This window comes from Nanorana parkeri, unplaced genomic scaffold, assembly GCF_000935625.1.
Source record: "Nanorana parkeri isolate BGI_ZX_2015 unplaced genomic scaffold, ASM93562v1 scaffold1937, whole genome shotgun sequence".
Classification (NCBI taxonomy): Eukaryota; Metazoa; Chordata; class Amphibia; order Anura; family Dicroglossidae; genus Nanorana; species Nanorana parkeri.
Window position 1 is genome coordinate 175,422 of NW_017308205.1, and position 13,258 is coordinate 188,679.

The 13,258-nt window shown below is 41.1% G+C and overlaps 1 protein-coding gene across 6 annotated transcripts in view; it reads right to left on the bottom strand.

Annotated features, from left to right (window-relative positions):
* Positions 1–13,258, bottom strand: part of ANKRD6 (ankyrin repeat domain 6) — a 52,608-nt gene that overhangs the window by 2,365 nt on the left and 36,985 nt on the right. For 2 of the 6 annotated variants that reach the window (XM_018572099.1, XM_018572098.1), the window contains 6 exons: positions 11,478–11,582; positions 11,154–11,291; positions 6,436–6,621; positions 5,448–5,600; positions 5,169–5,282; positions 306–447 (listed from right to left, as the gene is read on the bottom strand). In XM_018572099.1, coding sequence (XP_018427601.1) covers positions 306–447; positions 5,169–5,282; positions 5,448–5,600; positions 6,436–6,621; positions 11,154–11,291; positions 11,478–11,582 — 838 coding nt within the window. Of the gene's footprint in view, positions 1–122; positions 448–5,168; positions 5,283–5,447; positions 5,601–6,435; positions 6,622–11,153; positions 11,292–11,477; positions 11,583–13,258 lie in introns of all 6 variants that reach the window. The other 4 variants (XM_018572097.1, XM_018572100.1, XM_018572102.1 and 1 more) reach the window with 2 other exon arrangements.

Sequence of the window (13,258 nt, forward strand, 5' to 3'; positions counted from 1 at the left end):
ACCTCATCCTTTAACCTACTTTGTCCCCAGATAGTTTTGAAATCTGATCAGACACTTCAGGTCCTTAACCATATGCCCCTTTAATTGCTTGCATCATCATGTGAATAATGTGGTTGACTTACATGCACACACCATGAGATCTTGAGGGGATGGAATCTGGTGTTGTCTGCTGATTTCTTCAGATGGAAGTGCTTTGGAAGGCTCATCGGATAAACTGCTCTGCCTAGTGACAAATGAATGTTGAATGGAGGACTGTGGTGGAATGGAGGTGTCTGTGCTGTTGCAGTCCTTGATGCTGTTCGGACTCTCTGAAAGGGGCTGATCTGTGGACTCGCATGTTGAAGGAGATGATTTGGCTTTGAAAGGTCTGGAATCTCCAGAAAGCTTCAGGTCCAAGTTCTGGATTTTTAGTAAGCACCAGGTTTTAAGCTCATTCACCACAGATACCTGGGGGGAAAAAAGACATATCAGTGGACAGATTTACAACATCAACAGTATTAGCCACAGCCACACTAATACAGTGCTTCAAGACCAGGGCTACATTAAGGGAATGGTCCATTCCAAAGGGCATTACATCTGTTTTTCAATGTATATTCATTCGTTAGCACAATGTAGCAATCCTTTGCCGCTTTGTCACAGAAAAACATTTTTGACAAAGCAGTGTAACACTACTTCATCAAGTGTGTTGGCTCCCATACTTTTCAGAGCTGTTAGTAAAAGCCTAATCATAGCTATTATTTTCACAAATAATTAAAGGAACCTGCGTTGAGTTCTACATCCTGCTGCATTAAACCCCACTTCACAAGAATGTGTGATTACTTTGAGATTATACATGTACATGTGGGCAGCCATATTTGGCAATTACATATGCAGGCTCAGCTTCAAAGTATGACTGTGTTTTACTTTACTGCCCCTTCTCAAAATGTTAGCCAACTCGCTGGGAGCAGTGCACTCCCTGTGTTGCTGATAGGAGGCTGATTTACTAAAGGAATTAGGATTCCTCACTCAATAAATTGAGTGAACATTAACTTGAATTATTCAATCATGTGAAAAGCACATTCCTGTGTATTATTTCAACTGCACATTTATTGGGTATTCAGGGGAATTTGTTTTAAATATGGTTGTATAATTGAAGTAAATGTTCACTCAATTTATTGAATAACAATTGAAGTGATTATTCACTCTATTTTTTAATGTGATTCTCAACTCTCTTAATAAATCAGCCGCTTTATCTTACAAATCTCTACATTTATGCAAAAAGAAATATGAAAGAACACACTGTTAAAAAAAAATTGAAAGTCAAAAGAGTTTTTGGTAAACAGTGCAACAATCATTTAAATGATGTGAAAACACGTTAGCTTTTAAGACCTAAGTAAATCTGACTAGTTATCTAGTAGTAGCCTGCATATCCCATTGCCTGGATTGGCTTTGTGTCAGTTTTTTTTGTTAAGAAATACAGTATATTCTTTTTAGTGCATGTCCATGCAGGAGAGGCAGAGGCGTAAGTAGTGACCTCAGGGCCCCGGTGCAAGAATCCATGAAGCTCCCCCCTCCCCCAAGAAAAAGATTAGATACTTTAAAAAAAAAAACAAGCCCCCATCTTCCTCCCTTCTCGTCCCCAGCTTCCAGCTCCCTGACCCCACACTCTCCTCTCACATCTCCCCTTCATAATCTCAGCTCCCTATAACTTCCTCTTCGTGTCAGTAGCACGCCTCTGACACCCAGGGAGTTGGAGCTTTCTATAGAACACAGGCAGTTCTACGGTCGGCAGCAGTTCTGTGTGATGAGGGGGCGGGGATAAACCGCTTCCCACTCATTGGCTGCTGCGCCGGCTCGATCATTCTTCACGCTGCGCCTGGAACAAGGTGAGGGGAGCAGCGTGAAGCATGCAGGGCCCAGGACAGGAGGAAGAGGTCCCGGTACTGATATTAGCGGTTACCGGGATATTAAATATCCTGGTAATCAGCGGTTAATCCTCCTGTCCTGGGCCCCCTCTAAGTAGCAGAACTCCAGTGCCCGGTCGCAGCTGCGACCCTAGTAGTACCGCCACTGAGGAGAAGTGAAGAATAAGGAGCATAATTATCAAGTGTCAGTGAATTGATTCGCAGACCATGTTCTGTTTTTTTCACTGCTGGGCATATGTGAAAACATTTATGCATTTATTGAACACATTCAGCACCCAGACTCGCCTGCACGCTCACCAAATTGAGACTCTTTCGTTGTCATTCGCCAAATATCTAGACTTCCCATCTGTCAATGGCAAATGATGTTCTCCGTAACATACCGAAATCATATTATAACAAAGTTACAGATTAATTTAATGATTTTGTATAATAATTGAATAATTTCTAAGGGATGCTGACCATGCTAATGCCACGTCAAACATTCAATGCCCTGTAAATTAGTATTTTAGCATAAACCCTCCTTTTTACATTCCAGCATTAGCTCTTTTTACCAGCAAGAAAACATTATACCTGCCCCTAACCATAAGAACAAATACTAAAGGAATGAGATCAAATCTAGGTACATGGATTTGACTTTATCAATAAACTCTATAATGTCTAATAAACTGGACTTAAAAGTTGAACCTTAGTAGAAGTAGTACCACACAACCTTTTTCTTTCTTTTAATAGGTTTTGGTTGCATGGTCTGATTGTTTACACTAAGGAATATGTGGAAAACATACTCCAATGGATAATACACTAGGGGGCAGCTGCTACCTCTACTAGACATTCAATTTTGAGAATGCACTCCAGAGACAGGAACCAGGAAGTTATGGTAACAGAAGAGCCCTGGTTTTGAGATTACCAGAAGTGATCTATTCCATAAGAATCCTTATGTTCTAAAGGCTTTAAAAAAAAATGTAAAGCTAAATACATAAACAGCTAAACACATTTACACTTGTTAGTAGATTTTTGAGCACCAAATGATAACTACTATTGACTATATACCCTGAATCTGGTCATTCACAAGGAAATCTAAATCATATCATACCCTCAAATGGAGCTGCAGCTCCTATAAAATTACAGCTGACGTCTAACTTTTGAGTTGTTGTCAATGTCCCCTCAACAGAAAATATGCACATGAACTATTCAGTACTTGGTGGTTGAGCTCCCTATTACTCTCCCTTATGGAGTACAGCTCGGTTCTGGTTTATTTATGGTATAAAAGGATGGAATAAGAGAATTTACTGAAATTCTCCAAGCTTACAGACATGCCTCTTTTATATCAGTTCCTGACCCTCCTAGCAATTTTTTGTACGCCATACATGGTAACAATGCCACATACCGCAAATGCTATACTAACTGCAGGCAGGTCAAATTCAGATCATACATGAAGAAAAATGAGCCGCACTACAAAGTACAGATTAGACATTAGTAATAAAATCATCATGTAGAATTGCACTCACACAACTTGTGTAGGCCAATAACAAAGGACTGTCTTTGGCAGTTATATGTTGATGCACAGTCCACACTTCAATATTAGCCAGCATGTGAAAAGTCCAGACTGCAACCGGTAAGTTTGTGCACTCAAACCACAACGCAGGAAAAAGAGTGGCTTGATACAACTGAATACCATGCTCCCGCAAATGCCTCACATCTGGGATGCCATCACTAATATGTTTCAAGGCTTTACCTCAGAATGACAGCAGCATCAGGGCTGTCAACATTTAACCTCCCACTGCTGGGCAGGTCCCATGTGTAAATTTTTACTTTGGAGAAACATAATACTGACCGTACACAGGTATTATTATTTGGCATAGATGCATTTCATTAGATTTATTTATAGGGGGAAGATTCAGAAAACTCTGGCAGAGATACCTTCTGAATGTTTTGTCCTCAAGGGTCTCAATGAGAGTATTGAGAATATCTTTCTTGACTTGAATGTATTCCTATGCCATTTATGTATTTTATATATTATTTATATTTTACATTATGTGGTCTCTCCCAATTTAGTAATTTTATTTAGATTCCATATTCACATGGATACATGTGATTGAGTAATGGTTGCATTGTCAGTGCATTTTATATATTGTCATTATTCTTTGCATTATTGTCTTTGATTATTCCTTTCTCTCTGAATTTTTATTTCTACTTTCTAAGTTGCAGTTTGCAGTATTTCCTGACAGATGTGGTGTACTGTTGAATATTTTCTCCCGCCAGGTTGACAGCTATTATATTTAGTTGATGATGGTCAGTTGTCCCATTTCAGCCTGATTTTATGTGGGCTGTATGAGTGTCATTTGAGTGTAGGTTGGGCCTTTGATGCACGGATTGTGCTGGCCTGCCAGCTTGTTTCTATGCGTCACCTGTTATCCTGCATTACCTGGTGACCGCTTAGATTACTATTTCTTAAAGCACGTTTTGGTCCAGGGTGTCACCTTCCGGGTGAGCACACCCTGTGTTGTGTTTGTTAACAATTCATATCATATAGCTTTAAAGTTGAACTCAAGAAAAAAATGACACTTTACACACTACACTGTGTGTGTAACTTATTATTAAAAAGCTGTGTGTTAATGTGTGGAAGGTCGCTGATAAGTATAAAATGCTCATCTTGCAGCATGCCAACTCCTACACATAATGTCAGGTTTCTGGGCACTGCGGGAAGTAAGATATGTGACTCAAGCAGTGAAGTGCTCCAGACACATCACGCACCCCTCCTAACTACTTGCCCATTCACAAAATGCCTTGTGTTTTTTTCAAAGAATATAAGGCATTTTGTAATTGGAAGAGGAGAGGAGGGGGCGAGGATGTGACATAAAATCTTCTCCTCCAATCACAGAATGCCATGTATTCTTTGGAAAAAATACAAGCCACTTTGTAAATGGCCAAGTAGTGAGGAGGGGCAGGTGATGCGATAGGAGCACTTTACTGATTGAGCTGCATCCCTCACTCCTATCAGTGCCCAGAAGCTTGGGGTTATGTGTAGGAGACGGCATGCTGCAAGATAAGATTTTTATACTTTGTGCAGCCCTCCACACACAGCATTTTAATGATAATTTACACACTGCAGTGTGTAAATTATCTTTCTTTTTTCCTGGAGTTTGGCTTTAAGTAAAAATAAATCTTTTTATGAATAAATCATGGCAGTTTTGTTTCCATTCAGCATCTACTCAAACTTATGACACTATAACTGAAAAGAGTCTAATAGCTATAGGACTTCTATACCTGGCGTTTCTCAGCTTCATTTTTCTGCACTTCAGAGTGTTGCTGGAGGCGGCAGATACATTCCGCCCTGTCTGCAGACATCCGCTCCATCATTAACTTGTCCAAGACCCGCAGCTGCACACAGATCAATATTAAAAGGAGTAAGATATTGTGTACTAGATGATTTTGCTTAAACTTAAGCATATTTGCTAAGCAATTTAATAACCAAATAATGATGTTTGGTAATGTTTGTTTAGCAAGCCCTAGGATTGGGAACATCAACAGCGCAGAGCATCGCACCTGGTGCTGTGTTTTACTGTCCATCTGACCCAACTTTGCATTCATTTGATCTTGCACAGTGCCAATCTCAGCCTTTATTTCCTCCTTGGTGGCTTCCAGTTGGTTCTCCAGCTTACTTATGAGTGGCTCACAGCGACAACCATTGATGGGGGCCTACAAAGAGAACACAACCATATATTTTAACACATTCTTACTAGATGTTTTCAGAACAGGAACACATCTGTCCTTTCTAGCTGTTTTTTCACATGTTCTATACTTTATCAAAATAAAGCTTATGACAAGGATACTTGTAGCAAAACTTATATATCATTGGATGTAACCAAAGCATTTATAATAGGCAGAGTGCCACAACCTATGTCTACCAAGTGAATTTCAGTTTACTCAAGTCAAATGAGTAATAGGTTGGTTGCGAACTAAGCAGGGGCGGAACTACCGCCAGTGCAGCAGGTGCGGCCGCCCTGGGGCCCAAGGCTAGGGGGGCCCACTGAAGGGCGGATCGAGCGGCATATTGCTGGCCGGGCAGCATGGAGGCTCTGGGGCTGTCCGCCTGCTGCTGTCCTCCCACTTCCAGCGCCGTAGCAGGGAGCGCTGCGGGGGGGCCCGTATATCGCCTGCAATTTATCTGCCTGAATACAATGCAGGCGGTATACAGGACACACCGCTGGATCACCCCTCTCCTGGCACGGGCACTGTGTGTCACATGCCCCGTCCCCTTCTGACTGTGTGGCCGATGGTGTCCCGCTCTGGCAGCATTTCATTGTGCAAGGTAAGACACAGTTGGGGAGGGCGCCCAGAAACCCGAGAAAAAAAATCTTGCACCAGGGCCCATTTCTCCTTTGGTCTGACCCTGTAACTAAGGGTTACTGCATTTTGGACATCACCACTGCTTTGTGTGTCACCGTACCGTTACCTTACTTGGTTAAACTATTTTTTTTCAATGTAATTTATTCATTTTGTACAAGTAGTCTCCTGGGCTATATGACATTACTTGCATAACTTTGCCATCCTTTCCCCTGTAAAGAGTGTAGAGCTGGTATGCCCGAGCCTCATGAGGAAGGAGTGGCGGAGATGGAACTCTGTGCTTGCTCTTTCTTCTGTGGTTGTGTCCTGTTTGCTGGCCACTACAAAAGGGTTGCTGATCAGCAGGTGAAGTTGGATCTGAAAGAGCTGAAATCTAAGGGAATAACAAAACAGCAAGTTACCTTACATCGGGTCAGATTCTAGGGTGAAGAGAAAGCAAAAAACCCATGCAGTTTTGTACGCATTGTAATATACTGAGGTAATGCAAGTGAAAGTTTTTTCTGGGCACTGTATCATTTATTTTATTTTTGTTTTACATTTGAAGGGAGTGTATTCCTCTTGAGTTTATGTCAACAGTGGAAATGTACTAATTTTCAATACATCTGTGATAATTGGGAATTGAGTTGCACTTTTGCAAAAGTTGAACAAAGTAATTTAAAAAGCAGTACAGCGTGTTTATTTTGCAAAGTGAATATTCACTTGATTTCATGGATGAGCTGAAGTGTAAGCAAACCTTTCCATGCACTATTAGGTAGTCCAAGTGAACACAGTTTTGCAACATTCTGGATCTCTAGCTGACTGTTGGAACAGGGAAATTTAGCAGGAGTTAACACACACCATATTGGAGTTCTGCATCTAACTGTCTTTTTTCTGGCTAACAATGGCCATTATCTGACTCTTCTTCGTGTCCAAACAGAGGAGGAGGCAGGACGCATCCTACACCGATGAAAACTCTGATATTCTGCCATTTGATGCCCTGATTGTGCAGGCTTGTCCACTTGTTTCCATGTGTCACCAGGTGGGCAGAGTTGGTGGCATTTGGGTGTGGCTTTGGCTATTGTTACAGCCCATCTATCAGAATGTACAGGAGGGGTTTGCTGAGCAGTGGGAGGATAAATGTTGACAGTCCTGATGCTACTGTGAAGAAATGGTGGAGGTAATGATGCCTTCTCAGATGTGAGGTGCCTGCAGGTGCATAATAGCTGATGTCAACTGCATTAAGTTACTCTATTTCCATGGTTGTGGTTTGAGTGCACAGACTTCTGGGTTGCAGTCTGGACTTTTCAGCCCTATATGCCAGCTATGTCAGAATGTACAGGAGGGCCTGCCAAGCAGTGGGAGTTAAATGTTGACAGTCCTGACGCTGCTGCCACTCTGAGGAAGAAGTGGAGCCTTGAAACATGTTAGTGATGGCATCCCAGATGTGAGGTGTCTTCAGGAGCATAGAGCATTTTTCACTATTCACTATTTACTACTTACTACCAACCACTTGGCCACCTCAGCACATCACTCGACCATGAGAACCCCTGCCAGATGTTAATTAAATCTAATCATAGACCTTTTCTACAGATCCTGTAGACCTCTTTTAGCTTGCGACTACCCCAATGGTTCCTACTCTGATACCTTCGGGTCACCAGGTAACTCTACAAGAACACTAGATGCCTTCTGGACTTTCCATCTTCCTACCTCTGCACCAGCCAGTCCCCCTTTTCCCCTACCCAGCTACACCATAAACCTCCCAATTCTACTCTTTCCTTTTTAGGTTCAGACGCTACAGCCGGTCTGATCTATGCAACCTCCTGAATTAGAGATGCTCTCCTCTACTATATTTCTGTGAGATATAGTGACTCTGTCAACATCATTCCGAAGGCTTCACTCTGTGCACACAGCTGGCAGATAGGCCTCTACCTTCAGAAGCAGCCTGCCTCACCGCAGGCTTCCCCCTACTCAGTCACTCATGAACCCCCCACAGACTAGATTAGCATTCATGCCGCCACTACTTAGTCCACCTTTGCTCTGGACATTCCCAAACTTGGGACATTAACTGTGAAAATTTGTTCTGCTGACCTACAACACCCCTCCCCCAGGCTTCTTCTTTACTCTATATATCAGATCTACCCCTATACACTACAACGGGGAACGTTTGTGTGCAAATTTAATTGCCTGTTTTTAGTTTGACGTTACCTAGTGCTGGATGGGGAAACCACTCTTAGAACGCAACCAGATAGTAGGGGAGACATGGAGAACATTTCTAAGCAGGTTCACTGTAATTGAGATGGAGGATAGGAAGATGTGTCCACGGATGGTCCTCCCGCCCACATACGCCAGAGCTGCATACATATGTATATATATATATACATATATATATGTATATATATATATAGTGGGGGATTGCCCCCAGAGATGCCTCAACCTCCTTATTCACATTTGATTACTGTCCCTTTCCTACTTTATTACCACACATCGATATCCCATAGGCTGAGGATGGGCATTAGTATGCAAGGTATTAAGTAAACTCCCTACAATCAATAAGTGAATTTGTCTCCCTTGCCTTCACTTCCATTTTAAATGATCACACCTAACCAACAGACTCCCTCTCTGACCATCTTTCTATAGTACCTAAAGAGCATAAGGACCCAAATCAATGTGGCAGCTACCATCCCATAGCCCTCCTTAATACAGACCCCAAATTGTTCACCAAAATTCTGTCCAAATAACTCATTGTCTTTCAAAGTCTCATACACACAGACCAGGTGGGCTTTATTCCTATAAGAGAAGCCAGGGACAATACCACCAGGACTCTCAATCTGATTCTCTCCGCCCCATCCAAGTTCACCCCAACTATGCTACTTTCCATCAACGTGGACAAGGATTTTGACAGGGTAAAATGGCAGTTTCTTCAATGAATAAGACTAGATCTCCCTTCTTACCAATATCTAATGACACACGCCAGAGTTGTCTGCTTTCTCCAATTCATCCTCACTTTGGAACCCCTACTCTGTTTTGAGCAAATAGTGATATTATGGTCCTCCACAATCCATCTGGCTACCACAATTACTATACATAACAAACCCAGAGACATTTCTCCAAGCCCTAAAATCAAGCCTTAAGGAATACGGATTCTTGTCCAATTTTGAAATAAACTGCTTTGTTCTAAATCCAGGTCCTTAATGTTCCCCAACTTCCCCTTCTGCGGGGCCTCAGAGCACATCAAATATTTAGGAGTTAGGAGAACCGTCGACCTATTGAGTTACGAATCACTACTATAAATCAAACATCATCCCAATTTTCTCCAAAGTACACAGAGATCTCCAACAATAGGATCATCTCGCTCTCTCAATTACAACCCCACAAAAATATTTTCAGACTATGAAATCCTTGTTTATTCCCTTAATTTAAAATCAGAAAGCCCCACAAATCAGGAGTACTCTCTTTCATTACCTAACACTCAGGGAGCTCAGTGGACCTTTCCAACATACAGTAGGTTTCTACTATAGGGTCTTCCATCTAACCAGGACCATTGGTGTTGTTAGCAGCATCAGTCATACAATAGGACTGCATGGAGCAGAATAATATGACATTCCCTCTACAAAGTCTCCCTTAGATATCCTCCAGACAACCGCTGTCCTTCAAAACACACCCAATCACCCTCTAACAATATCTCCCTCCACCCATCCCCTATGACTCTTCTCATGGGGACCCTGACTTTCCACCTGGCTTAGAAAACAAACATTTATTTTAAAAAAATCATCCCCTCAATAAATTTAGACAAGCAAACTTCCATTCCTCGAAAGGTTGGCTCTCTCAAACAGACATCAAAAACCCTAGCAGAAAACTGAAAATTAGACACTTCCTAAAGTCCATCCATATTACCTCCTCCCTCCGTCACCGCCTTACTCAATTTGAACATCTCTGTAACCTCCAAACCTACCCTTGCACTCCCTCTCTACATTTGTAAATGGGATAAGGACCTTCAAATCATAATATCCCCAAAACAGCAAATTAACAAACTAGCCCACTCCTCTAATATTGCCAGTAAATTCCAGGAACAGGGTTACGAGATCCGGTCCTGTTGGTACCAAGTTCCAGTTCTTCAAAACTTCCCTATTAAGGACTAACAAGGCTGTTAAGATAAACTTTATGTAAACCCAGGTTCTAAACTCTCATTTAAGCCTTAACATGTTAATGTCATGTAAAAAGTAATTTTAATTCTGCAGCTTTCAGAATGTGTTGTCACTCTGTCACATGTGCCAGACGAGACTACAAGCAGTCATGCCAATACATATTGTGCAGCCACGGTCCACTGTTGTCACTGTCAAGAATTCCATCCAGACCAATGATGCAGCCAACAATGGGGTGAGTGCACGTACACAGAAAGTGGCTTAAAGAAGCAGGAAGAGATCAGAAGCACTGATGGCATAGCAGTTTGGCAAACTAACTGTAATCTAGTTAGGATTTTGATCTACTTTAGTTTTTGGAACTTCACTTTGTAAGTGCCCAAATGTTTGAAGCACACATTGTTTTTTCCAGTGAATTAAATTGTGCAAATAAGTACATTACAATTTTCACAAACTTGTAATAAATATGTTTTGTTCCTTAAACTGGCTGTGTTAACCTTTTTTTTTGACAGAGACAACTATTTGACCAAGGATGTCCAAAACTTTATTTTTATAAGACAGTATATTTGTGCTTCCTTCTAGAGTTAGGTCTAAAGTACTAAAAATAAAAATAAAAAAATAAAAATATAAATCTGTATTATAAACGTGTGACAATCCAAACTGCATCGTTTGAGTGCAAATATCACCAATATATGCACGACTGAGGCGCCTTAGTATAAAACCTTTATAGCTAGCTGCATCATAATCTATAATGACCATGGCACAAAGAAGGAAGAATGTCTGATACCTTTTCTTTAGTTTTTGCTCTCTTTCCTTTCCTCTGTTTATTTCCTGCTGCAGAAGGCCGCTGTTCATCTTTGCCATCCCCCTGCTTTAATGGTGCCTGTTCACTACTGTGTGTGTCATCAGCTGCCGAAATGCTGGCCTGAAACAATTATAACATCACATACATTATTATTATTATTATTAATATACAAGATTTATATAGCACCAATAGTCATGTACAGCTCAGCAGTGTATTACTACAGTAATACTGCCAAGTCAATCTTTGTGTTTGGAATTAATTATGGGACCATTAAAATGTCAAAGATGTTTACAGTGCAATCCATACTTTACTGTCTGCTATGTCCTCTCTTGGTACAGACTGGGTTCTCCTCTCCTCCTTTATTTTCTCTCTCTTCTTTCTTAAACTTCTGCCACGGCTAAAACGCAAGACCTAGGGAAACATTTATACAATAGTTATCATGCTTTTCTGAAATCATATTATGTTGTTAGAAATATATTATGCATTTGCAGAGAATAATGGTTTGTAGAATCATATATGTTTTTAGGCATACAGGTCTATATGCTGTATGCATGTATACATATGTACAAGATCGGCAGATGATTTTAGAGAAGCTTACCTGTTTTTGTGGAATTGCTCCCTCACTAGCTGGGAGAGTGAGATGTTGTCACTGCCCCCTCACTAGCAAGGGGGATTTGGCAGCATTCCGGGCTAGTGATTTAATAGAGGTAAGTGGAAGTCTCTACTGGGTGATCAGAAGAACACAATGCCAGCTGCAGAAAAAGGCGTGTAACATGGCACTAAAACTGTTTCTGATCACTCCCTGTAAAACTTTAACACTTTGAGGGGAATTTATCAAAACTGGAGCAGACAAAAAGTGGAGTAGCTGTGCATGGCAACCAATAAGCATCCACCTTTCATTTTCAAATCTTAACTGAACAGACTGAAGTAAGAAGTTGATTGGATGCCATGGGCAAATGCTCCAGATCTGTCTGCTCCAGTTTTGATAAATTCCCCCCTTAATGTTTAATATCAAGGCGTTTTTAGCAACATGCAGTAACATGTTGCTCAATCTAAACTAAAAGTAGGCTGCCAGAAATTGAAAAACATGTGTCTACATTAATAATTCCCACTGCAATTTTACAGTTGAACTCCAGCTAGATTCAAAAGACACATGAATGCAACTATGCAATCTAAAATACATTCTTAAACAAATTTTTGCAAGCAGTGCAAGTATGTAAATTTGCAGCAGAGCTCGACCTGGATCCTTGTGGTGACATCACTTTCTTCTCATGCTGTCGGCGTGTCTGGTCAAGATTATGTCCCGGTAGCGGTGTTCCGATTGAGGTCCATTGAACACCATTTGTTTTCCATGTGCCGATAATGCTACTGGGCACCCTTTTAAACACAATAGCTGTGTTTCAATGAGGAGTTTACTTTTTCATTTTTGAGCCCAGTGCAAATAATTATTATGATTATATATGATTTATATAGCGCCAACAGTTTGCACAGCTCTTTACCAAATGGCTGGAGGCAGTACAGTTACAATATCAATACAGGAGGGTGGGGAGGACCCTGCTCGTGAGAGCTTACAATCTAGTAGGGGGGGGTAGTTATACAAAAGGTAATCATTTCTGGATGAATTAAAGTGGAAGCTGAGTTCCTATTTACAATATGGGCCGAAGACTCTGACATCCTGGGGGTGATTTACTAACCTAAACACACGCACGCACGCACTAGGTGCGTGTGATTTTTACACAGCAAAACGTATTTATCAACCAAAAAGTCTCTAAAAGCATATTTCCACTAATGCCATATATGGAAAAATCATGCACATGATGCATATATAATGCTGCTTCACAGTTTAGACAAAAATGGTTAGCTCATGCATTTACATTCCTGCATTCATCAACGCAAGCAACACAATGTAGAGCTAATTTACACAATATCACCTTGCAATTCATGCAGGGCTTTGCACAACACACCTGCTAGATGTGTACACACTACAAAGGTGTCTAGATTCCACCAATAGATCATGCTGGGAGGGAACACACTACAGAGGTGTATACTTATTCGTGGCGTGTATATAAGGTTAGTAAATCAACCCC